Below are 27,656 nucleotides of genomic sequence, written 5' to 3' on the forward strand. Positions count from 1 at the left end.
GATAATTGTAGGTGACAAAATTTTCTTTCCAAATATTTAATATTGTATTGCATATTAAGGACTCAAACTTAAAATCACTTTTAAGTTCAAACAATCTCATACTAAGCTAGTTTATCCATAGGCTTGGTAGTTACTTTAGTAATTGTGTAACTTATAAGTTTTAAATTTTTTTCTTATACTATTTATCTTTATTATTTCAATATACTACCTTTTTCACCCTCACTTTTTCTTAATATCTAAAGTGAAAATATGCATAAATGAAAAAAGGTAAGTTGTTTTACTTATCATATTCTCTTTTTACTATTTTTTGTTTATTCTTTCACATAATACTATTTATTTTAATTTTTAATAAAATACTTGACCTTTTAAAAAATTAACAAGAATTTAAAATTAGGAACAAATCTAAAACTTTAATAACTTAAAAAATACATTTTTCTATAAAATAAAAATAAATTTATATAAAAATATACAAATATATCTTTTTATGTTATTCTACATTTATTATTTACTGCAACAACCAACTTTACAAATAATTCTAATTGAATAAATAAACATATATTCTTTTATGTTTTCAACTTCCAACATATGATGAATTTTAACTAATTTATTAACTTTGAACTAGTTTTGTCCAACGTATAGTGTTTGGGGACATTTACACACTATTTTTTAAGCATATAAAAAAATTATAAAGTTTGATATTAATACAAAATATATTTTGAACCAACATATATTATAATTTTTTAACGCAACCTACTATGTTGTTGAAAGGCTTATCTACAAAAAGAGAGAAGGAGCAGTGTTGAGCTTTTGTGTGTGTGTGTATATATATATATATATATATATATATATATATATATATATATATATATATATATATATATGTATTATGGGGATATGAGCTATTATAAATATAAGTGTGGGCAACACATAATTTTCAATATACAATTTAAAATTGGTTAAAAATATTATAAGTGAGACTTGTAAAATAAGTAAGATCTATAATATATTATAATTTGATAAAGTTTCATTAATAATAGAGAGGATTTTCTTGTAGTTTAATTAACATTTCTCTCATGAATATACACTTATTTTCTCTTACCCTATTTTCACCTCATTTTTTTATCTTTATTTTCATCACAATACTTATACATTTATGACTTTTAGCTTTTTCTTTAACATCGACATAGACAATGACCATCGCCCAAATAATGTTTCACGAAGACCTAAAAGAACTAAAACAAGAAAAAAGCACAAGGCCAAACCAAGGGGATGCTAAAAGTAACCTACACTGTGCCAAAGAAAGAAAGATAACCTTAGGAGTCGCAGGCTATGACAAAATAGTTTCTCCTTAACACAGAAACATATCAGAATATTAATTATCTGTCAACGAAAATTCATTTTATTTAATTATCCACAACTACGAACATTTATTTTCAATCCATTACTTTACTCCACATATGTCCCACCAATAGATGAATTGAATGTTATTCATAACTGTCCAAGTGATTTTTTATCATCTAAAATTTCAACAATCAAGATTTTTGTCTTTGCTTCTTTCGTTGTGCATAAACTAAACAAGTAGTCATGACTCATGTGTGCACAAAGACAAAGACAAAGATACCCTTAGAAGTTAGAACGTCCAAACTCATTGCTAGCAGATACAGAAAAAGCCATCAATTAAAAAATCAAAACTCACTTATTATCAAGTGAAAGAATGAGGAGGGCTAGGAGGCAGAATAAATAGGTCAATTCTGCTTCAAAACTCGTGACAATTAGATATTGGTTGTCTCTGCTCAAATCCTGGCTCAAGTCACACTATGCTTTGGCCCTGAAAATGAAGGTAAAATACAACTTTTATAGGCAATGTCAAGATGTACAATATTATTGAGTAAAACATACAATTTCATACCCAAAAAGAGGAACTTGAGTTGATCAAGTCTGTGAAAAATGAAAATTTCTCCCCAGATCAGTCAACTTCAGGACAAACTAGTCCTTCTCTAACAATTTTCTTAAATTTGTCTAGTTCGTGATACTTTAGTTGCCATATATTATCAAGTTCACGTTGAAAGGAATAATTTGTCGAGTAGTTGCTAAATTCAGAAACCAAATTACATACACACAATTTTAGGAAACAAAACAAAAGTTGACTTTTGAGAATGAAATTGTATATTTACTCAATTATATATTAAATAATAATTTTGATACATTAGAGAATCAAACTCACAACAAGATCACTGGAGCCTATGGTAGCAAAGACCATGCTGATCAAGTCCTTGCCCATGGACCATGGTCCATGGCTAACAAACAGAACCAAAACAAGAAAGGAATAAACAGCACCTTACAATAAGGAATTTGATATGGTTGGAATTTTTGAGAGAGGGATCTTACAGAATTGTTTTTCTTTTTAACAACAATAAAACCCACCAACACTGTGTGGTGGAAGCATCTATATATGCAACTGATAGAGGTAGTGGAAGAAATTTCTAACAGCTTTACACCACCCATTTCAATTTTGTGGTGATGTTAGAGCATGTAAAGCTAACAGAGTTACTTGGCAACTGATGGCAAGGACTAAAACACAAAAATTTCTTGTATAGGAACTAAAAGGTAGAGTTTCAAGATATAAGAGAAAAATTGAAAAGTCTGGGCAAGTGTAGGGAACAAATAAATAATTAACCTTGTTTAATTTTTAACTTGATTTTCCTGTGCAACACACATGTGACATATTAATAATTTTCAAAGTTTTATTTCTTTAATTTATTCTTATAAAATAAAATAAAATATTTATTATTGATAATAAATATCAATTAGGTTCAAGCTTAAGCAAAAATGATGGTAATGATTTCAAGTAGAATCATTATACAGGTTATAAATTTATTGGAGAAAGAAATGAATACAGAGGGATGATGTACGATTAAGAGATAAGATAAACTACCTTAATAAAGAGACAAAAGAGGTAAAAACAATCAAGCTCATCAATACAAGAGAGTTGATTATGCTTAACAATATAGAAAGTATCACTAATTTTAATATCAAGTTCTTTGAATTAGATTATACCACACCAACTAACCTTTCTATATAGGAGTCATGCTCTGTACTAACAACTATGGCATCACCAGCTACAATGTGAGATGGTACCTGTTTCATACAAAACTCATCTCTCAAATTTTGTTAACCTCATTGTAAAGGGACATCAAAATAAACCCATGTACAATAAGTAACAAAAGAAATTCCCACAGAAATAAAGGTTGACATTTAGAAGAAAAAAATATAAATGTTGCTTGTAACTATTGCATGAAATAATTAGATTTTCAAGGGCAGGTACACATTTGAGTAACTTTTTGCCAATTATTTACGCTATTAAATAAGTGCAGTATGAAAAATAAAGAATCATTTGACTTACTTCAACTGTAAGGCCATTGTCCAGTACTACCTTTTTATTCCTTAAATCAAGAAGGAAAAAACATTAGGGAAGAATGCAGATTATGAAGAAGCTTAGATGTTCCATCTAAGAAGTTTACTTTAATCAATGATATGTATAACAATCTCAGATGCAAATTACCAGTATGTAAATATTTACTGATACAGAAACAGATAAATAATCACACACAAAAATAATCAGCATCCTCCCACAAATTGAGAACTAAGCATTCTAAGAAATATTACTAGTGTATGACTTAAAATGTAATTTATAACTAGTTATACTTATTGTCGATCAGATGGAGCAAGAGAGCAAACAATTTAGGGACTAATCTAATCAAATATTTTGGATGCCTAAAACTCCCTCTAAGGTCAAGGCTTCTGTATGGGCAGAATTACTTAATAAGTTAAAAAGAATTGATTTGATACAAATTGAAGATCTCACACTACTCTCTCCTGTGACGTGTGTTATGTAACAACCCAAGCTCTATAACAGTGGAAAATTATTCTTCAACTGTGAAGGCAGATAATTTCCTTCAAATTAACCTTTACAGACAATTTCTTTCCCTTAAATTTGCTTTGGGTTTGGGATAGGATTGTGTTTTTATGTTATCTTTGGTTGTCTGCCCATGGAGGCTTTAAGGGAGTTACCATTTTCAGCAATCAGAGAGATTCGGTTGTTCTTTGAGTTTTCAAAAGTTTAGGCTTTAGAGGACACCTTATCGCAATTTTCAAGTTCCCACTTTCATAATACTTTCTTTCACTTCTTTTTTATTTTTTTGAAAGTCCTTCTCTTGTTACAATTTCTTTTCTGTCAAAAAGAAATTTGCACTTGGGAATTGAACTACAAGAAAACCTAAAACAGGTAAAAACACTTCCTTCTTCTGTCTTGTTTTCTTGCTTTCTGGGTTTACATCTGCTACCTAAGGTGGAAATTTAGAGGAATGACAAAAAAATGCGCTTATCCCAGCAAGTCTGTTCTTTAATTTGATGAAGATTGCAGCAGTTGACTGCGAACATTTACATAGCATATGAAAACTATGAATGAATGTAAAGTATGGTACACCTATTGCATAAACAAGAATGATTTGGGACAACCATGAGTTTTAGTATGGATCAAAGCTAAGAATCCAAAAAAAAAAAAAACGAACGAATGTTTCTTGTACATAGGAAATAAATCAATAATTAATCCACAAGCACTAAAATAAAGACTAAGGTTGAGAAGGAGGAAAAGAGAGATAAAATAATATATATATATATATATATATATATATAGAAAAGCTGTGAATAATAATACACTCTGATTAAAAAAAATGGTGTAATACAATAGAGAAAACACTAACCGTAATTCATACTGATAGTAAAGTCCTAATCATAATTAAACAAGGAAAAAAATCATGAAATATGGAAACCACCAATAAGAGATTGTCTAAGAAACTCTAAAATATTATGACACAATAATGATATTACGATATATTTAGAAAATCTAACAAAGATCTAACTGGTTGGTGTTCTAGGGTATACAAATCAGTACCCTCCAAAAGAAGGTTGAAGATTAGAAACTTATTTCAAGCCAGAAGGGAAAAATGATCAAGAAAGAAGTCTGGACAGAACAACAAATTGAAGAAAATATGTCAGAAATATGCATGGTTCCTTAGGCATTACAAGTTGCAGAATGCAGCCTTGAACTAACCTCATTATGTAGAAGATAAACACACAGAAATTAGGTAATATGTTTAAACCAATAAGAGAGCGGTTTGTAAGATAATATGCTAGCATGTTTCATCAGAAAATGTTACAAGACATACACAAAAATAAAAGGAGAAAAATGCAATTGGGAAGATACAATATCAAGTATATTCTTTAAGTACAAATAGTGAATAATGACACACACCTCGAAGTGGCTGCAATGGCTTCCTTGACAATACACGTTACGCGTTTTGGAACTGATGCAGATAAAGGTTTGTCGTCATAAAAATGTACCTTAACTTTCATTTCATCTGCCAACCAAGCAACAAAATGATAATCAACTAGTAATAGAAGGCAAGATTGAACCAAGTCCTAGTTAGATCCATGAAAACAAAAATTGATACTTGGTGACTACCAAAGGAGAGTAATTTTATTAGAGAAAATACAATGAGAAAGGAGAATAAGATCCTCCTAAACATAACTAAAGCAAGAAGAGAAAGGGAGTGGAAGGAAAGAAGAGTTTTGAAGGCACAAAAAAGTAGCAAGCGAACTTGTCCATAAATGTAGAGCCACTAATAGGCCATTAACACAAGCATATAGGAGAAGGAAAAAAGGGGAAGAGGCAGTTGAATCAGGCCAAGAGGGGCAAGGAACAGAGTCTGGTAGAGGAAGTTGGGAAACAATTCAAATTTGTAATTTCAAATCTCTAGGATTATTGTTTATATTTAAAAAGATATTATCTTATCTTTAGGATTTGTTTAAATTTTATTAAGATATTATCTGTAAATTAGAGATTTGCTTCCCCTTTTAACATTAAGATGGGTCTATAAATAGAGGCCCTTCAGATGAGAAGAATCACCCAGCCTGAAGAAGGGTCACCACCCTTAGTGAGAAAGGAGGGTCATGTGAAGAGAGGGGGTTTACAAGCTTGTCCAAAAAACTTGTGATGAGGTTCTGGATGTAGGGATGAGGGCCTGAACCACGTTAAACAAATTTGAGGTCGTGGATGTAGGCATGAGAGTCTGAACCACGTTAACAATATAAATTGTGTGGATGTAGGGATGAGGACACGAACCACATTAAATAAATTTGTGATCTTTTTCTATTTAATCTTATGGTGTTGCCTTTTGGTTTGTGGTGTGTTTTCTCATCAATATGAATAAAGAGATGTCTGTGTTTTCCCTCAACAGAGGAGAGAGAGGGGTAAATAAAAGGACAAGTGGCATGAGAGGAGTGAATAAAAGGGATTCTGCTACTGATTGAGAAGAGCAGACATAAAGGAGGAGGAATGGAATGGCAATGGATATTCACGAATTACAATTGGTTGGCAGTCGGGTAGCCTTTTGACTGGGTTAGGAAATTTCTTGCTGCAAGTATTTTCCATTTGTATTTCAGTTTTGTTCATCTAAGGAGCTGAATTCTGCTAGAGAAACTCAGTTCCCATCAATCCAATCTTCTCAAAATTCAGTCTTAACAGCAACAAAGGAAGGCTACAAATGCAAACTTTTACAATAAAATATGTGAAGAAACCACAGATGAGTTGGAAAATGAGGGGATGACACTATATAAAATTATAAATACAGCAGAGAACAAGGGTGAAATAAGAAAACTAATGATAGTGATCAAGAATGTGATTAAAACACTACATTGACTAGAACAAACTTCAAATGTCTTGCATCATGGTAGCATTGAGATGACAAAACACAGAGGAGATACTTAATGGTTACAAAGCTATAGAAGACAGCTCTGAACCCTAACAACAGCAAGTGGTTATCTAAGACTCCAAGTTAAGGAGAAAGTCAACACTTGGCCATGCAAAATTCAGGGAAACACTTGCGAGCCAGTCATCACATTCATTATGTAGCAATTGAATATTGAATTTGATATCTACACAAAAGAAGGTGGAATTTCCAATAATTCATAAAAATTTATTAGCATTGATGACAATATGAAAAAATAATTGTTGGCACATTAGTAGGTCAACAAAATAAATTGGCAATCGAAAAGCACTAAATGTTCCATATAAATTGTTATCTTAGTATCCTTTAGATTATGAGCACCAAGCACAGTCGAAAAGCTCTATATGCTCCATATAAATAGACAGAAAAAGAGCAGTAATCAAGGATTGAACAGTGTTAATTTTTATCCACCTCGTAGATATAAGCAATCCTTGTTGAACAAGTCCTTGGAAACTTCAATTTGATCCAATGTGTCAGGGCTGACCACAATTACAAAGAGAAACAACATTAATAACTTTGCTCAACAAGAATCTCTTACCCCCAACAGCTTAGAATGATATACTGACAGCAAAATAGGATGAAAGATGTAAAAACTCACTCCATCAATACAACAGTTCCATCACTATCCATGCACATAAACATGAAAGTCTTTTCCTGAACGTAGACCCCTGCAACAGGTAAGTATTACAAATCAATTATCACCAGGTGTGAAGACCCTTAGCAAAACACTAACTGGAAAAGGCAGATATTGCCCCACATCTTTCATTTAAATTAAAAGATGTAAGTGTGGAAAATGTACAATCTTCACACAGATTATTGGATTTGAGAACAACACACTCTGCTAGACACCTTAAAACAGAGTCTAGATTTATTCTGATTATGTACAGCTGTATCTCTGAATTGGTTTCCCTATTTTTGTAATTACTCCTTGATCTAGTTTCCCTATTACGATAATTACTCCCTGATTGGAATGATCTCCAAGCGAGAGAAAGAGCTTGCAAACAGAGAAGAAAGAACACTTATGTTGTAACAAAGAATAAAGGACAGAATAATCCTTGCAAGGGCTTCCCTTTAACAGAAGTTTTCCCCTTTTACAACCAACCCACTGCTACATTTACAAACTAACAAATCTACCTGACTCTCTTCTACCTCTCCAACTATCGAAGCTAATTCCATACTCCTGAGTCCTGAATATTTTAAGTGCCCAACAACCCCACTTGCATAAATATTCCAAATACTCTGTCACTCTCTGGGCCCCTATTAATGTCATCTAAATGTTCAAACATTGTCCTCAAGGTAAGAATTGAGGATTTCCCTAGAAAATGCATGCATGGGTTGTTCTTCATTAACTTGCTTTGCAACATAAAAATAGAGAATCCCGGCCATAGCAAAAAGATACCAACAATGGTATTAGGATTAACAACTAAATCTACAATTACTCAGAAATTTGCATTTAAAATGTTATATATACAAGGACATACTTTCAACATCCTCATCGGTACCCATTCTTTGTGTTACCTTGTTTCCCTGGTCAATGTCACGAAGTTCTACCTATTATCAAAAACTTTTGGTTAGGAACGTAGTTTAAAGTAAGAGTCTAGAAGTTACAACATACAACTATATGTGATAAAAATAGCACAAGTAAGAAAGGCATTGGGCAAACCATGCAAAATAAGATTTCCTTTAATCATGGGTACTTCCATTAATAAAACTTGGCAGACAAGTGCCATCATCTAAATATATAACAAGGGATTTTTCTTCTTTTTCTTTTTATAAAACCATGTAACAAGTTTTTATACACAACCAAATAAGAAATAGCATGTTAGGATAAAAAAATCACAACCTAAATCAACACCCTCTTAGGAAAGCAACATTACTTAAATCAGATTAGTTATCTGTTAGTGGATACATGACATATGTGCTTTTGCACACTATTAGCTGTTGTAGTAAGTTCAGTAAATCTGTTTGTAACAAACTGGTTCAGAAGTGGTTGCATTATCAGTTGACACAACTGTCTGCCAATGTCTCAACAGTTTCTATATATTCTTAAGCTCAATGCAAGGATAGAGAAAATAACAATATTTAGATTCTCAAAAATATTCTGTTTTTCTCTACTCTTTAATCTTTGTCTTTCACTTTCTTTTATTTTCCTTCATTTTCTCACCTTGTAACAAAATGAAACACTACAAATCTATGAGATTCTGTCTAACATCTATGGTAAGGTCATGAAAAAATATTACTTTATCAGTTAGTAGTTGATAAGGAAAACTGTTTTCCTGTTACTTATGTGTTATTTTTTCAATACAATCTGAGTGTGTACATAGCAAACAACTTCATATATACTCCCTCCATTCCTTTTTATAAGACCCTTTTCAAAAAATTGTTTGTCCCTTTTTACAGGATCCTTTTCTAATTTTCTGTTGCATTAATTATTTTTTCCTGAAGTAACCATAATTAATTAACAATTTTTTTAGCCAAAAAAATAATGAATGCTAAAATTAATGAGATAAACTCTTCCTCTCTGTCTCTCTCTTATTAGGATTGGAGAAGATGAGTAGCAATTAGGTAAGAAGCAATTAACTAAGAGAGAGAGATGATTAATTTCAGAAAACAATAAGGGTAACTCCAGAAGAACATTATAAATAATTGACAAATATAATGTCACTAACTAAATTAATCAATTTTCTTAAAGGGTGTGAATTAGTTGAAAGAGTCTTATAAAAGGGGATGGAGGGAGAGCATCTATAACATTTGGGTTCAAGTAAATGTATACATAAATCAATAGAAGTCTTTTTTAGTTGGACATATGTGGTTTCATTATGGAGAATAACTTGTTAGCGTCCAAGCATTTATAAAAACAAAAAGTAGTTAACTATGACTACATCAGTAAATTGTTATTGTCTATATACAACTCATTTTCTATTCACTTTGTTTGCCACCTTTTTTATAAACGGAGTAAAATAAGAAAGTTCTCAGAATTATTGATGAAAGTTTCTTATGCCAAGGAGGTTGTGCAGTATACAGGGCATACTATATTGCGCAACAAGGAGTTGGTTCTATGTGTCAAGTTATATCTCAAAGAGGGTGCAGAAAATGTGCAAAAAAACGGTTTTCTTAGACACAATGACCAAATAGCCTTCCCATTAGTTGCCTTTAAAATAAATACAATAATAATTGCAGACAAACATTATGTGATAGTGTTCACTATGCTAATTCTCTTTTCCTTACTTAAGGAAGTTGAATATGTTGCATCTGTGCACATAATACAATATTCTATTTCGAAAACAAATTGAGGAAAAAGTGAATTAAGATAAGGAAAAAGTTAACCTTGATTGTGGCTTTTCCTCTTCCTTCATGAGAGTGATCTACTTTAAGAACCTGATGAAGAGGAAGTGATGGATAACAAGACTTAATTGATACTATTTGACAATATTTTGGTCGAGTAATAAGTAGTAAATACCTCGTAAAAGTGCCCTGGAAGCAAACATGTCCAGCACAATAAGAATGCAAAGTGAATTTGTTAGAAAGCATAACATAACTACACGTGCCTAATTGAATCATATCATCAGTGTAAAATTCAATAACCCAAAAAGCAAAGGAACCTTGTTTTCCAATGATATTTCCGACTTTAATCTGCACCATATGAGACAATAATTATCTTAAAATTCATACAAACAGTTGTTTGTAATTGAATAACAGTGTAGTGCATGACCATTAAACTCAAAGTTAAAAGATGCATACATACATCAGAACCAGATACTTTGATTCCGCGACATTGAGAGGCAGACCATGGAGAGGTGAACAAGTTGGTAGCGATGGAGGAAGCAGAAGGTGGTGACGGAATGAATGGTCGCGGAGAACAAGAGGAAGAATGAAAATAGGATGAAAGTCTGAAAAGAGACTTGGTGTTGGAATTGGAAAGCCTATGCCTCAGCAACAGAGCTTGCATTGTCTCACTTTACTTTGGTCGATCACAAACCCTTGAACAGGTTAGAATGCAAAGGAAGGCACAATACCTTTTTCCAGAAAAAACTGATGCCAAAATCTGTGACTTTACTCAAAGTAAAAGTTAAAGAAATTGTGGCATTAGTCATTGAACTAAGAATGCAATGAATAATGGGTTTATAAAACTTTACATAGCTTAAGACGGAATTCAGATTACTTCAATGTTGCAATTGCAGCATATGCCTTAGTAAGTGAACCTGAAACATAAGAGTAAAGTAACAATCACAAACCAATCAGAAAGTATATCTAAATTCTCAATCATGAAGCAAAACAGAAAATAGAAGAAGAAAAATATAAATTAAGAAGAGAAATTGTTACCTGAATACGGTGCGAAACCGGAAATGACAGAGCTGCGAGATGAAGGAGAAAGATGGGACTTACGGCGTTTTTTCGATTTATATTTAGCTTCTTTAGGTCGAAACGACGTAGTTTTAAGGAATTTTAAAAAGTAAATAAAAGAAGCATCGGCCTTTTTGTTTTACTTACATGCTGTTTAATTACCATTTTGGTTTTTTAATTTATTTTTTTATGTTTATTAAATCTTTTTGTTTTTTAAAATATTTAATTTAGTCTCTTAATTTATATATTACATTTAATTTGGTCTTTTATTACTTTTGAAAGTGTATTTACCAAAATCTGGAGTTGTCTTACATCAGGATGTACATAATCAAAGTGGGCTCCACAATCTCGTACATCAAACTAAGAGTATCTTTTGTTAAGAAAACAAGAGAGGAGACCTATAAAACAAAGGACTACAACGCTCAAACAAGTACGTGAGTTAGGTGAGAATGAGTGAGTGAAAAAGGTGAGATAGAACCTGATACTTATAGAATGGAGTAGAAGCTGCGAGTCCTTATTTGTAGGAGTTGTTATGGTAGTATAATAGCACTTGCAGATAATTACTAGCTAGTAGATAATAGTTAATAGATAATTGCAACTTACAGATAATGTGTAGCTTATAGATAATTGAATACCTACCATGAGATAAAGAGGTTATAACATTCAAATAATGAAATGGTTAGAGATAACCTATCGGTTTGGGAGTCCAGCTACTAATGGCATGACACTCGTGCTCCTATGCCACGGATGACATGTGTATCAAAGTGTCATGTAGCTTGTCACGTGTATTTTGTGGAGCCTGGACAACACATAGGCCCTTAAGCTCTGAGCCGGCTTTTGGGCGAAAGAAGTTGTCCCATGTCGAGAGTAGACTATATTGACAAATAGGAAGGTCACGAGTGTCGAGTCCCTAAACATGGACAAGTGTTGTCCAGTGTTGAGAATGATAGCCTCGACAGGTGCAAGAGTTACAGGTTGTAAGGCTTGTCAAGCCCCTTAACCTGGATAAGGGTTGTCCGGGCTACTTCTATCAAGTTTCCGGGGTGGACATGCTTTTGGTTTTGCAAGTGAAATCAGACATGTCAAGTGGGTGGAGTCTCTGTATTTGAAAATTTTGTTCTTTTCTGACCGTTTGAGAATGCATTGAACACAAGCATTTCATTCGTATTTTGTTGTGGTCGAGTGCAACACACATGCATTGCTCCTGCATATGTGTCACTCATGGAGTGGACACGTACTGGAGACACAGTACATAGGTGAGTGGGGCTCCATCATGGTGCAAAATTTTAGGGTGTCATTTCAGCTCCTGCCAATTACCAAAAAGTTGCGCCTCCACTTTATATGGAGTGGACGTTTGATTTTTTATCACCACTATTTTTGAATTTTTGCTTTCTCTTTCTCGAAATTTCTTTGCGATCGTTGAGATTTCCCTCTTCCTTTGTTTGTCTTCTTCATTCTTTAAGGTACATTCCCTTCACCGATGTCTTTCATCTCCAACTTTGCCATGGGCATGGGCAGCAGTGACTCCAGGTTTTGTGCCCCTTCTCCGGGTTTTGATGAACCTTCCTTGATACATGTCTTGCTTGATAGCTTATTTCACTTGTGTTGCTTAATAACCATGTTCATATCTTGGAAATTCTGCATATCTTAAGGAAAAGCTTTTGGTTGAAAGCATTGCTTGCCACTTGTGTTCATGTGATTGAATGCTTTGGAACAAACACAATTTTGAATAACCACTATGATTTTGTCACTTGAGGATAAGTGAATTGTTCTTTCTTTGCTTGAGGACAAGCAAAACTGTAAATTTGGGGGAGTTTGTTAGTCATCATTTACGACTAACTTTTGTATTGAAAAGTTTCGTGAAATTTATATCTTTTCCCCAATTTATGGTTCTTTTTATAGGTTTGTTCATATTTTTATGTTTAGTTTAATTTCACTCAGTAGATATTCCCAATATTGTGAATTAATGTGGTTCAACTTCAGTTCAGGCTAAAGGATGAAGAAGAAGAAGGTTGAAGCAGTTGGTGTCTCGCTAAGCGAGGCATATGCGCTTAGCAAGTAACATCTGCTAAGCGAGGCACTCAGCTCGCTTAGCGAGTTGGGAGAATCTGAAAGAGAATCTTCCCTTCATGCACGCGCTCAACGCGCCATCAGTTCACTCAGCGAGCCATTTGTCTCTTCTCGCGCTCAGCGTACCCATCTCGCTAAACGAAAATTCACTAACTCGCGCTTAGCGAGAAAATGGCGCTAAGCGAGCCTTCAGGATCAAAAAGCCCTTAAAAGACTGAAGTTGGCAAAAAAATGAGAAAGTTTTGGGGAAGGAGAGACACCACAGAGGAGAGAAAAGCTTGAATGAAATGCCTCAGCTTTCAAGAGGATTTTAGGTTTAGGAGTGATTGTTAGGTTTTTAGAGGTGGAGGAGACATCCCCACCACTTTGTAATCTTAATTTTTCCTCAAAAACCTCATCTTGCTGCTGAAAGGTGCTAACTTGCAATGGAAGGCTAAATCCCTTGTTGAGGATTTCTGCTGAGCTTTGATGTAAAACTCTTCACTATCTATTTAAAGTTGTTTTTATGTGTTCATTGCTTCTATCTGTATTTAATTCTTGCATGCTAGTGGCTTGATCACCCATTTGTGTGTAAAGTTAAGATTTTTAGCATTGGGAAGTGCTTTAAATCGTTAGAACTTGATAGAGCATGCTAGAGAACTATATGTCTGGAGACGAAGTGTAGGGATTTAGTTTATAATATGTCGTAATCTTAATGCAATTCGTTTAGGCTAAGTTCAACGAGGAATCTAGAACGAAGTTTAAATAAAATTAGACTCATTCACTAGAGGGATCTTGGTTTGAGTAGTTGTTTCCGACATAGAACACATAAACAACCTTAAATAGAGAAAAATACTTAATAACATCAAGTAGGTTCAGTAGAAAGACCCAACATTTTTAATCATCTGTTTATCTCTCACCTTTAGATAGTTAATTTTGTAGTTAAATTATAAATGTAAACATGACTTCTTTTTATATTTATTGGCTTTATACAAATGTTTACTCACTGAATGAAAGCTCTTTGAATGAAACAAGTTTCCTGTGATTCAATACTTGGTTCTTACCGTTTTATACTACTTGTGTGGCTCAGTACACTTGCTGATTAGTATCGCAATTGGGAGAGTGCGGAACAGAAGTGAGACCTTGACGGTCTTATGTGAAATAGAGAAATAGATGACATGAAATCATCTTAGGTTTGATTTGAACATGGTTAAAGGTCTTGTCACTCATCTGGTGATGCTTCCTTTGGCTTTGTGGAGCTTCTCACCTGAGGTCGATGAGGACTTAGTATGATTTCCACCTGGTTTAAGGTCTTGCTGACCAATGTGGTGGTAATTCATTTTGCCTTATGGAAGTTGGACCATTGGCTATATTCATCATAGTTCCAAAGGAGTGAGCTTACCAAGGGCGTGCCTTGGATTTTTGTACGAGTGTGTACCAAGGATGGACTTGGGTTTCTAGTGTTCCTGTAGACTTGTATTCTTGCACAGATAAAACTTAATAATAGGGAAACGTACAAGGACAAACCTTGCGTACCTTAGATTTCAGCGAATGCAAAATTTGGCAACAGAGAGGCTCATTAAGGGTGGACCTTGAGTTTAACAAGCTTTGGACCATAGACGCATTCGTCTTGGGTTTTGGCAAGGCTCACCAAGGGTGGACCTTGGGTTTGACAAGCCTGTAGAGATGTATTGAGGCTCACCAAGGACGAACCTTGGGTTTGACGAGCCTTTGGAGATACGAGATTCACCAAGGGCAGACCTTGGGTTTGACAAGCCTTTGGAGAAGCGGGACTTACCATGGGCGAACCTTAGGTTTGATGAGCCTTTGGAGATGCGAGACTCACCAAGGGCAGACCTTAGATTTGACGAGCCTTTGGAGAAGCGAGAGTCACCAAGGGCAGACCTTGGTTTTGACGAGCCTTTGGAGAAGTGAGACTTACCATGGGCAAACCTTCGGTTTGATGAACCTTTGGAGATGCGAGACTCACCAAGGGCAGACATTGGTTTTGACGAGCCTTTGGAGAAGCTAGACTCACCAAGGGCAGACCTTGGTTTTGACGAGCCTTTGGAGAAGTAATACTCACTTAGGGTAGACCTTGGGTTTGCAAAGCCTTTGGAGATGCAAGACTCACCAAGGATGAACCTTGGGTTTGACGAGCCTTTGGAGAAAAGACCAGGGACGCGTCTGTCTTGTGTTTTGTCAAGGCTCACCAAGGACGGACCTTGGGTTTAACAATCTTTTGTAGAGTTGACACAAGAAAATTATAAAAGGTGAAGGGTTGTAGAATTTTATTCAATGTAGTCAATTGAGTTTGAATTGCCTTTTTTACCCTAGATGTGCCTCTTTAAAACCTCCCAAGCCAAAACCCTAATTTTTCTCTTTTGGGACAAAAGACTTGAGTAGGAAAAAAAGTACAGCACTCGACCTTGCAGTAGGTCAACTGAAGTAGATCTTTAGATGGGTAGCATTCCATGTTCTCTAAATTGCTTTACCATCTAGTTCTTGTAGCTTGTTTGCTCTGTTGTCTAGGCCTGATACAACTCTGAATAGGCCTTCCCAATTGGGTCCAAGCTTTCTCGCTCGAGGATTTTTTCTAGCTTCATCTTAGACTCATCATACGAGGTCACCAGGTTGAAAGGCTCGAGATTGAACCTTTGTATTGTATCTTCTTGATGCTCAGAGCTTGGTGGTCTCTTCTTTGATTCTGATCATCTCTTGGACTTCTTCCTTTGTCTCTAGTTCCACCCACATGTTCTCCTCATTGTGTTGTTCCTATAACAACAACCTCCTTGTCGATGGTTCCCCGACTTCGATGGGGATCATGGCGTCTATGCCATATGTGAGTCGGAAAGGAGTTTCATTGGATGTTGTCTAGGGTGAACAATGATAAGCCTAGAGTATACTGGGAATTCCTAGTTCCATAGACTCTTAGACTTGTCGAGTCTAGTGCGCAAGGCCTTGAGGATGACTCTATTGGTTGTTTCTACCTGACCGTTAGTATGGGGATGCTCGACAGACATTACGAGGTGCTTGACACCAAGCCTTGCCAAGAGTTCTTCATAAGCCAAAGCTTTGAATTGAGTGTCGTTGTCGGTGACGATGGTGTAAAGGAGGCCATATTTGCATATGAGGTGTTTCCAAGTGAATTTTTCCGCCTCGCTAGCTAAGATTTCACATAATGGCCTTGCCTCAATCCATTTGGTGAAGTAGTCGATGACAACTAGTAAATATTTGGCTACTTCTGGGGCTTTTGGCAACAATCCCAGTATGTCCATTCCTTACATAGCGAAGGCCCTAGGGGAGCTCAAACAGCGAAGATTGTCAGGAGTGATGCGTGGAACGTCTGCAAATTCCTGGTATCATCTGCACCTCTTCGTGAAGTCGAGGGTGTCTACCCTGAGTGTCGGGCAAGTCGACTTCCATCCCCCAAACTGTTAGAAAACAAAAGTTCTTTTTTTCATTAGATCCTTTTTCTTTTCATTAGATCGTAGCTTAGATTTGTGCCAAGGTTTGAGACGAAAAGGAAATAATATCTTTATCTGAATACCATCTGTTAGCCATTTTTTTTGGAAATTCTCTTTCAGATAATTGAACACCATTATATGTGCATTTAATATACATTTCTCTCTTCCAATCCCTAAAATCTTTCGACCATTCGGGAAATTGAAAAAATAGTATACGAGCAATATTTTGGCCAATAGTAGCTGGCGCGCACCACTTTGGTTGCAAGGGAACATCCCTCAGTATGAAGGCTGCAAATCCCTTCATGAAGTTTTCTTATGACATAGTCTTCCTGTTGGTTGTTTAGGCATTTAAGCAAAGGTGTTGTCAACCCTCTTTTGAATAGTTCACCCTCAAGGATGACGTAGTAGCTAGCCTTCTGTTTCAAACATCAGACTTTATTCTCATCTGGTGGCAACTCTCCTTGAATAAAAAAATTCTTATACAGGGTCATCCAGTCTTATTCCTCCTCTTTTCCATCCATAACCTCCTTAGTGTCTATGGTGGGAGTTTGGTGTGTCTCTTGGATTATGGTCTTAAGATGCCCAATCATTTTGGTGCCAACCATCTTGGAGAGCAAGTCTACTCTAGTGTTACTCTCCTTGGGTATGTAGTACATCTCAAAGCATTTGAAGTTGTCAATGAGAGTTTTCACAATGTGGTAGTACTTGAGCAACATTGTTTCCTTGGTCTGATATCTGTTTGCAACTTGCCCCTGGATAAGCTACAAGTTAGTGTAGCACCTTAGCTTCTTAGCCCCAACTTCTTTTGCTAGTTTTAGACTTGCTATAAGTGCCTCATACTCAGCTTGATTGTTTAAGGCTTTGAAGTTGAGCTTGAGGGCTTGTTTTGAAGTGACGTTGCCTGGGCCTTCAAGGATAATACATGTCTCGCTTCCCTTCACATTGGACGCATCATCAACATAGCGGTTCCACTAGACTAGGGTGGTTTGATCATTTCCAGCTAATTATGTCAGAAAAACTGTCATGAACTATGTCTTCATGGGACCATGAGGTTCGTACTGGAGATCGAACTCCGAAAGTTCTACAAACCATGTCTTCTTTTTGAAATTCTTTTTGCAACTATTTATATTTAAAGATATTTTAAAAATATTTTTAAAATATACAAAATTATTTTACCAAAGAAATAGTAACTAAGCAATAATTTGTCATGATTGGTTTTTATTCTTACCTTTCATTTTAATTTATAAATTTCAAAATCAAATTAAGATTTATTTTGACATTGAAATAATATTTTTATGAAAAATATTTTAAATTAAAAAAATCAGATATTGAAATTTTTATATTTAAAAATAGGTAATTAATTTATTTCATAAAAAAATAAGAATAGTTACACAATGTTTTTAATATTTTCTTTTGTTCCAAATATATTATATTTATTTAATTTGAAATTTTCATTTAATTATTAGAAAAATATATTAATAATAATTTATATGACATTTTATTTTCATTTTTTTATATTTTTTGCATGAACTTTGAAATAAAACTGATAAATATTCTTTTATTGTTACAATGTTACTTTCTTGCAATATAAAATAGTTAAAATATCAAATATTAAAAAAAATTATTTACCCTTAAAATTGTGAAATTCCTTTTAATATTTATTATTTGAATTGAAATTGTAATTTTGGAAGATATATAAATTATGATTGAAAACTTGTAAAACTAGATTAATTTATAAAGAAAATATTTTGATAATTTTTAAAATAATCAAAATATAAAAGCAATGATATATGAAATTTAACTTTTAAATTATAAGAATTATTTTAATTGATCGAAAAGTTTTGAGTCTAATTTGTATATTTTTTAAACTATACCTATGACTTCTTAAACTTTTGAACATTACTAATAATGTTGGTAAGCAAATCTTTCAAAACTTATAATAAGAGCTTCAAATTTTCTATATTATTATAAAATATACAACTGAAACCTAATTTTTAAATTTATATTGTTATTGTGATTTTCTATAATTTATTAATTAGACGATTATTCTTAAAAGAATTCAGCATATGTGTTTTAATAAATGTGCACTTGATGCTGAAATTGTGCATTATAGATACCTATTAGGAAGAATCATAGAGAAAGGAAAACCAACAGAGTATTAAAGTGGAAAAGCCGAATCTTGAACAACTTAATTACTAGAACTCAATTGTATGTTGTTGTTTCTATTTTTACTTGGACGCCTGTGATGTTAACTTGACAATTGCTGCAATCACATAAGCAATGTTTCAAAATGTAGCTCTTAAATACAAATTGTGATTCATAATGCCTCGATGACTATCAGTTCCACCATCCAAGCACAACAAAACCACCATAGTGCCCCGCCCTGAGACTTAAGCACTCCTTCAAAACACAGAAATCCATCAACACCAAAACACAACTATGGCCTTAATAGAACACCAATACCATGGTGGATGTTGCTAGGTGCACCAGCCATATTTCTTGTGCACCCAGCAATAAAATTTAATTTCAAAAATGTCCTTATTACTTTCTTCTTCCTTTTAAGTTTCTTTTTTTTTTTTTTACAGTAACACATTCATTCCTTCGTTTTCTCAATTTCTTGTGGTTTCATTGTCGCGAGAGGTGCATTGTGTCGCTTCGGTCAAGGTAAAAGTATTACGGAGGTGTGCCGATGGTGGTTGTGGCGGTGGTTGGTTTGGTTGTCAATACGTCGAAGATATGTCGGTGTTATTTTTTTCCGTAACATACGGATTAAAGAATCCGTAAGTTATATAAAACTTACGGATTGATTAATCCGTAAGTTTTATTATAACTTACGAATTAGTTAATTCGTATAAGTTATACAGATTACATAATCCCTATAACTCATACGGATTAAGTAATCCGTAAGAGTTATATGGATTACCTAATTTATATGAATTATATGGATTACGTAATCCGTATAATTCATACGGATTAACTAATCCGTATAATTCATACGGATTAACTAATCCGTATGAGTTATAAGGATTTTTATTTTTTAAAATTAAAATAAATATTAAATTTTTAATATTTTTAAATTATAAATATGTTAGTATGATTGTTAAAAAAATTAAATTAGTGTATAAAAAAATTATTTGTTTATTTATTTATTTGAAATGTAATTCGTATTATTGTTTTAAATATTTTTAAATAAGTGTAGATTGATAATTAATTTGTAATTATTTATTTTTATATTTTGGAAATGGTATTAATTGTAAAATTTACACTTGTAATTTATGTATAATTTATTTGAGTTGTTGTGGTCTAAAATTGATTGTTTTGTATGGTCATAATTTCATGAATTAGAATTAAGTTGAATAAAATAATTTTTTTTACTACGTATGGTTCGATTATAATTTTTTATGCATTATATGGTTATGAATTGTAAGTAGAAAAAGTTGATGTTATTGGTTTTTGATATATAGGGTTATCAATTTTAATGTTTTATTATCCGTATATGCAGTAAAAAATTACGTAGGATTTTGTGTGATAGTATATGTAGGGTGTGGTTAGGGGTTGTTTGTTTGTGATATTCAAACTTTTGAATGTGTTGTTAAGATGGACGAAGATCAATGGATGTATGACAATATAATGTCTGAAGAAGTTGATATGAATGAACAAACTGAAGACGAAACTAGTGTGAATGAAGAACATATTGATTGTTCCGATGCGTTCAATACTTCTCAGGTATTAATGTGATTTATTGTTATTAAATTAATAAAATGAATGTCCCTTTGAAGACTAAACTTATGTGGATTGCATTGTAGGTGTTTGCTACCTGATATGATGTTTTGAAGTGGGAGGAAGGACTGGTATGAGAGGAAGGACTTCATTTGTCTTAATTAGTTATGAAAGGAGTGGTCAGTATAGGTCTAGAAAAAAAAGATTTTGTAAAAAAAGATATTGATAGTAGGAAGTGTAGGTGTCCCTTTAAGCTTCGTGGGAAACCAGTGGTTGGAGGCCAAAGATGGATGATGAAGTTAATGTGTGGGAGTCATAATCATGAAATGACGAAGTCATTAGTTGGACATCCATTTGTTGGTCGATTGACTAAGGATGAAAAGACAATTATTGCTGATATGACAAAGTCAATGATGAAACCAAGCAATATTCTGCTAACGCTGATGGAGCACAATGCCAATAGTTGAACAACAATCAAACAAATATACAATGCAAGAAGTGCATATTGTTCTTCCATAAGAGACAGTGATACTGAAATGCAACAACTAATGAAGCTTCTTGAACAGGATCAGTATATTCATTGGCATAGATTAAAGGATGAAGATGTTGTATGCGATATTTTCTGGTGTCATCCTGATGCAGTGAAGTTATGTAATGTCTGTAATTTGGTATTTTTGATAGATAATATCTACAAAACAACAGGTACAGACTCCCGTTACTTGACTTTGTTGGTGTGACACCAACAGGGATGACATTCTCTGCTGGTTTTGCCTATTTGGAAGGAGAGCGTCTAAATAATATGGTATAGGCTCTAGAACGGTTTCGAGGTCTTTCTCTAAGACATGATGCTCTCCCTGGAGTTATTGTTACCAACAGAGACATAACATTGATGAATGCAGTTAAAACTGTATTCCCTGAGTGTACCAACTTGTTGTGTAGGTTTCACATCGACAAGAATGTCAAGACAAAATGTAAATCCCTAATTGGTTAAAAAAATGCATGGGATTATGTCATGAATGTTTGGGGGAGTTTGGTTGATAGTCCTTCCGAGCATCAGTTTGATGATTGCCTTAAGAAGTTTGAAATTGATTGTTCACCATGCCCAATGTTTGTTGACTATGTCAACCAAACATGGACAATTCCCCACAAAGAAAAATTTGCTAAAGTCTGGACGACTAAGGTGATGCACTTAGGAACACAACAACAAACAGGTATGAGAATTTGATTTTTTTATTAGGGTTTAGGAATTAATGGATTTTAATTCTTGTATTTGTTTATTATTTTTTGTGTATTTCAAATGCAGGGTTGAATATCATCATTGGGCTTTAAAATGACTATTACAGAACAGTCTTGGAGACCTATGTAGTGTTTGGGAAGCCATGAACAACATGATCACGCTACAACACACTGAAATTAAGGCATCCTTTGAGACAAGTACACATATAGTTGGACATGTTTTTAAAGTTACCTTATACAAGAGGCTACTTGGTATGGTATCAAGGTATGCTTTAAATCAGATTGCTACTAAGTTTGAGCGTGTGCATTATGCTAGCAAAAACCCTTCTTGTTGTGGATGTGTCATGAGAACTATTCACGGTCTTCCATGTGCATGTGAGCTATCCAAATATGTTGTTGGTACCATACCACTTGAGACAATCCATATGTTTTGGCGGAGACTAAGTTTTTCAGACCAAGGGTTATATGAGCCCCAAGTGACCATAACCGAAGAGATGAAAACCATATCTAAACAATTTGAAGAACTTGATGTTTGTGGCAAAGTTACTCTAAAGAGTAAACTCCGGGAAATTGTCTACCTTGATCTAAACTCTATGTGTCCTCCTCCAGAAAAGGTCAACACCAAAGGTACTTAGAAGAAATCTATGACCAAACATCAAAGATCAACAAATCGTGATTCGTCTTACTAGGAGTATGTTGATGCTTTACATGCTGTGCAAAATAGTAATTCTTTAGTAAAGCGTAGTGCATCACCATCTGACCAGGCAATTCCAAGAAGGACCATGCCAATGTTGAATCTATTTCATTCGTTCATTCATGATTCCATTGAAAAAACTGTCGATGTCAAAGAAGACGATAACTATGGATATTGTGCAATTGATGCCTTATTAGGTATGGGTGAAGATTCATGGTCTTTGGTGTACAACCATTTGCTTAAAGAACTTGCCAAATGGTCTGATGAGTATATCAACCTCCTTGGTGGCATAGACAAATTTGAGGAATTAAAGAGGTCCTTACTTGTTGATGGATTATCCATGGTATGAAATTTATGTTTTGTTTTTTATTTAAAATTTAGTTTAAATAAATGTGATTCATATAGCTGGTTCATGCAAGTTACTACGGATAAGTGGATGGATATAACTGACATGGGATATGTCATTGCATCAAGGTTTAATGTTATCCTTGTATCATTGTCTCTGCAAAAAAGCATGACATTTTTTCCTCTTAGAAGTCAACCACCAATAGATTCTTTTATGCATCGCGTAATATGTATTGGTCACGTGTATGACACTTATTTTGTTCAGGTAGATTCATCATAATGTTGTTTTTAAATTTATGAAATTAATTGTGTTATCATAACTTGAAATTATTTGTGCATGTGTAATAGGTTTATTTAAGAGATCGTTGTCCCTTATCGCCTCTAGCTTTGTTATGGTTTAGGAATTGTCATCTTTAGGCAAAGCAGTGACCAATTCCATATATTAGTAGAATGTAAGAGTACAAAAATTTGATGATGTTGATTTAAGTGAATAGTGAACATTTAGGTACCTATGACATTGTCATGTACTACAATAATATATAGTTGTTTCATTGGAAATTCACGTAATTATGTATTATATGTTACGTTAAAATGGATTAGGGCTACTATAATACCTAGGGTTTAGTGTTACGTACGTTGTTAGAGTTAACTGTACGTGAAAATTAGGGTTTAGTGTTATGCTTTAGGGTTAAATAATTTACGTTTGTCAATAGAAATATAAAAAACAATTCAAATAAAATTGCTAAAAGAAAAATGTTGTCAAATAAAATAAAATGATGAACATAGTCTATAAATTTTCCTAAAAAATTCTAAATTTCTTCATGCGTGATCCGTGCATCGCCTTTGTCGCGACCGCACATATACATTGTGATCCATAGTGACACCTCTAGCAATCCTTAGGCAGTCTTGCATGACATTGTATGTTTCTGTGCCTCCAGTCATTATCCTTAGGTTGAGCAACCGCTCCAACCTTTCAACTATTGCTTGGCAAGCCTCCTATGACATTCACAACAACAGATAAGGTATAACCATATTGCATGTTTAAATTAAATGAAATTAAGAGTAAGATGAATATATATGTTGCCACTGCATGTCTAGGATGCTCCATATCAGAAGGTGCATGGACAGGTGTTTCCTCCATAGCTGTTGCTGCCATCGAGTACTGAGGCATATCTGGTTCAACATACGTTTCATCTTGCATGACAGGTGGATGTTTGGGTGGATCCCCGGGTTGTGTCGACCTCATGAATGGATGCGAAATCATGTAGAACCAGTCCAAGTAGTCCGGTGCACATTGTCCAAGCACAACACAAATCTGGCCCACCGATTTAAGGTAGTTAGAGAAATACATCCATTTGTCGTCAATATTTTCCAAGCATAATCTTGAACCCGGAGAGTGTGGAAGAATTGTCTAAACATACACAAACTGCCACACAACCTTCTCTGGTCGGTGTATGACAACAACAGGACCCCATCGGATATGTCTAGAAAAACATGAAATCAGGTCGAAGTCTCTAACTGCACCGTGGTTAATGTAAAGCATCCAGCAAACATCAGCAATTGTCAATCAATCTAAATGCTTCTGATACGTTGACGCTGGTAATGCCTTCGTAGAGGTCTAGCAGCAAACACGTGGTGACCTTTCATCATAGTCTTCATCCATAAAAGCCTTAGCAATAGATGAAAAATGCTCATAAATCTAACATTACACAAATTTTAAAAACAAAAAAATATCAAATCAAGACATAAAAAAATTAAATAAGAGTAAATGACAATTACTTGTAATAGTGTGATATATCCAGCAAGTTGTCTGTTGTCACTCTTACAAGCATCATTCAAATTATCGTACATATGCACTAGGGCGACATCTCCCCATGCGTAGCTTCCACTCTGACTGAGGTCTCGAAAAGCGCCCAAGAACACCACATGCACGTGTGTTGCACTCTTGTTAGCAAAAAGAGTGCAACCTAGCAAATGTAGTAGATAAGCTCAAGCTGCTACAGTCCACTGTTCGACCTCACACTTGCTATAATAAATATCTTGTAACCAAGATAGTCGCACATATGCCCCATGACACTATACTGTGTAACATCCCAATTTTTGTAATCTAGATTAAAAAGGATTGTTATTTATAAATAAATAGAGTTTTAGAAAAATGATGAGATTTTATAAATAAATAAATAAGGAGATATAATTATTAATTAAAATAATGATTTGAGAGAAAATAAAAAGGGTATTTCATTTATTTGTCTGATAGAAAATAAAATAGAGTTTATTTTTATAAAATAAATAAATAAATATAGAGCAAATAATAGGCTGAGTACCCTAGGTATAAATAGTTATGTTAAGTCAGGTGTCTCTTTTTGGCCTCGTTTTCGTTTTTCCCCTTCTCCTCTCAAAACCCTTTCTTTTTCCCGCAACCCACCAAACCTGTCTCAGAAACATGACGATCTCGGACTCGTTCACCGTTGGATCATTCTGAAATTGGATTATCACGTTCGCAACCCAATTTCAAACATTCTCACCGTTGGGAATTTCAAAATCATATCTGATCTGAGAGAAAAACCCTTTGCATTGTAGCATTTTAATTTCCCGCAGAAACTGAAAACTATCTCGGTAAAACTACGATCACGGTTTCGTTAACCGTTGGATTTTCATGAAATTTGGATATGATGTTCGAAATTCAATTGCACACACTTCCACCGTTGAGATTGTTGAGATAATATTCTTGGACGGTTAAAATGGAATCACATGAAGACAGTACAAGTGGAGGATTCAATCTCTTCTCCGTCTCTCTGATGTTTGGAAATTCTATCGGAGCAGTCGGAGGAATAATTGAAGGAATCTCAGGGAACCGCTAGAGATGTTACTATCGCTGGCTGAAGACACGTGAGTCTGCTCAGAGTAAGGGATGAGTTTATCGCAATTGGGGGTTAGAATGAACATGTGTAGGAATTCTTAGAGAACTAAATTTGAGTTTATTTTGAAATGTTTATTGAATTATAATTTTTCCTTTATAATTATAAATAAAATATTGATGTTCTGATGAGAATTGTTTGATAAATTGTGCTCTTGATATTTTTATAGTTTGACCTATCATCTTGATATAATTGTGTAATATTATTTGAGGGGTTTTAGTCCTGAGGTGGTGATAATCTTTTGTATAAATTGTTATATTGAGAATATGAAATGATGATTCAGATTGTGAGTATGTGGTGAATTGAACACGTGATGAATGATGAAATACATGTGTATTGAGATGAGATGTATGTATTGAGTTGTGAATTATGAACTGTGCAATCACACAATTGTAAGACCCTTTAAAGGCAACGAGTATTGTGATGGGATTCACTGTGGGAACCCGACGAGTTAAAATGATTTTGGAAACAATTGAGTAAATGTGTGTATTGCATAGTTTATAAGTAAAGTGTATATGATTCTTGAGGTGTGATAACATGTTAAATTGAGATTATACCATGGTGATTGGGATTAAGTGTTTGCGATAAATTGAGTATATATATGATTGAGATATATATGTGCATTGAGGTGTTGTGTGCATTGAGTTGTGAACTATGAATTGTACAATCACACGACCATAAGTCCCTTTAAGGGTGACGAGTTGATGCTAAGTCCCTTTTTGGGTGATGAGTTAATGTTAAGTCCCTTTAAGGGCGACGAGTTAATGATAAGACCCTTAAAGGGTGACGAGTTAAAATTATTTTGAGAACAATTGAGGAGTCGTGTGTTTTGTACAGTTCATAGATAGAGTCTGTGTGGTAAAATGTTTTCTGGGTTGGACCTGAATCAGGAGGGAGAGGCCCTGACGGACTCTTCAAAGTGTAGGCCTTGGGGGTCACACGGTTTGAGTGCTCCTTTAAGCCTATGTTGATCCCATATGGTTGGAGCATTCTCGCAAAACACTGTGACCCTGACTGGTCTCCCTATGATATTACCTAGTGAGTGACTTGACTTACTAGTGTGTAGTTTGTCTTGTCATGTGATAACTCACTCTCGATTTGCTGTTTGTGTTTGGATCCTGTGATGATCTTGAACTTTGTGTTCGGGGGAGCAGATGAATAGGTGGATGACTATGAAGAACCTCATGCTAGAGGACACGAGAACACCACCCTCTAATAGGATGTGACATTAGGATATAGGTTCTATATTAATTGTATGAAACTTAGATGGCCTTGTTTGAGCCGAGATGACTTTATTATTTATTTGGACAAGTTTGAATATGATGTAGAAGAAAGTGAATGTGAGCATTTTACCCATTTGAAAGGCTTGTATTTAAAAATGTTTTTTAATTAATATCTGAATTTTTATTCCTTTATTAATATATATATATATGTAAGGGGTAGAGGGTGTCACATATTGTCTCAGCTCTTACTTCATCTCCACTGACTTCAAGTAACTCCACTAACACCAACACCACTTCGTCGACATGAAGTCTTGAAGCTGTGGAATGCGCCTGTGATGGGCAGATGAAGCAAAGAGGTCACATCATCGAGGGTGATGGTGACCTCTCCTACTGGAAGATGGAAATTGCTAGTTTCCTTATGCCACATCTCCACAAAAGCCAATGTAAGTCCCTGATCGCCAGTGTCCAATGAACATGCGATCAAAGGACTTAATCTTGTGGCAACGACTAACCCTTTAATCTCAGCAGCAGGCCTCCCAAATTTCTGAACCTTCCTTCCATGGGAGAATAGCTTCAATTCAGGACATTCCTAAAAAAATTTAAACAATTTTAGCAATAATAAAAAATACTTATTGAAATATAATTTATTTAAAACTATAAATATTTCTCCATTCCAAACAATGACTGCAACAGGATTAGCATAGGCAGTCAGAATTGATGTGTCATGCGACCTGCTTGCAAAACCATGGGCATCAACAACTGTTTCTTCAAGTTGTTGGAAGACCTCTTCAGCTGTGTCATCCACGTGAGGA

General features: G+C 34.4%; 1 protein-coding gene across 4 annotated transcripts; it reads right to left on the minus strand.

Moving 5' to 3' along the window:
- Nucleotides 1-1,458: 1,458 nt before the first annotated feature.
- LOC100805422 (elongation factor P-like) lies at nt 1,459-11,263 on the minus strand. 4 transcript variants are annotated; one of them, XM_006577780.4, is made up of 13 exons: nt 11,172-11,263; nt 11,011-11,050; nt 10,594-10,899; nt 10,451-10,481; nt 10,309-10,322; nt 10,176-10,226; nt 8,330-8,399; nt 7,447-7,516; nt 7,260-7,327; nt 5,315-5,420; nt 3,404-3,443; nt 3,071-3,138; nt 1,459-1,828 (listed from the first exon to the last, which is right to left on the minus strand). In XM_006577780.4, the coding sequence occupies exons 3-13, from the start codon at nt 10,795-10,797 to the stop codon at nt 1,816-1,818; spliced, it is 735 nt and encodes a 244-aa protein (XP_006577843.1). In that variant the 5' UTR covers nt 10,798-10,899; nt 11,011-11,050; nt 11,172-11,263; the 3' UTR covers nt 1,459-1,815.
- Between the last annotated feature and the right edge of the window lie 16,393 nt (nt 11,264-27,656).

The sequence above is a fragment of the Glycine max genome, chromosome 4, assembly GCF_000004515.6.
Source record: "Glycine max cultivar Williams 82 chromosome 4, Glycine_max_v4.0, whole genome shotgun sequence".
NCBI lineage: Eukaryota > Viridiplantae > Streptophyta > Magnoliopsida > Fabales > Fabaceae > Glycine > Glycine max.

What these genes read in the sequence shown, in the direction of transcription:
- LOC100805422 (XM_006577780.4), bottom strand. Translation starts at nt 10,797, where the DNA reads ATGCAAGCTCTGTTGCTGAGGCATAGGCTTTCCAATTCCAACACCAAG. An exon ending in GGATTGCTTATATCTACGAG is followed by an intron (nt 5,421 to 7,259) that starts GTGGATAAAAAT and finishes CTTGGTTGGCAG; the next exon opens with ATGAAATGAAAGTTAAGGTA. An exon ending in ACAATGGCCTTACAGTTGAA is followed by an intron (nt 3,139 to 3,403) that starts GTAAGTCAAATG and finishes TGTATGAAACAG; the next exon opens with GTACCATCTCACATTGTAGC.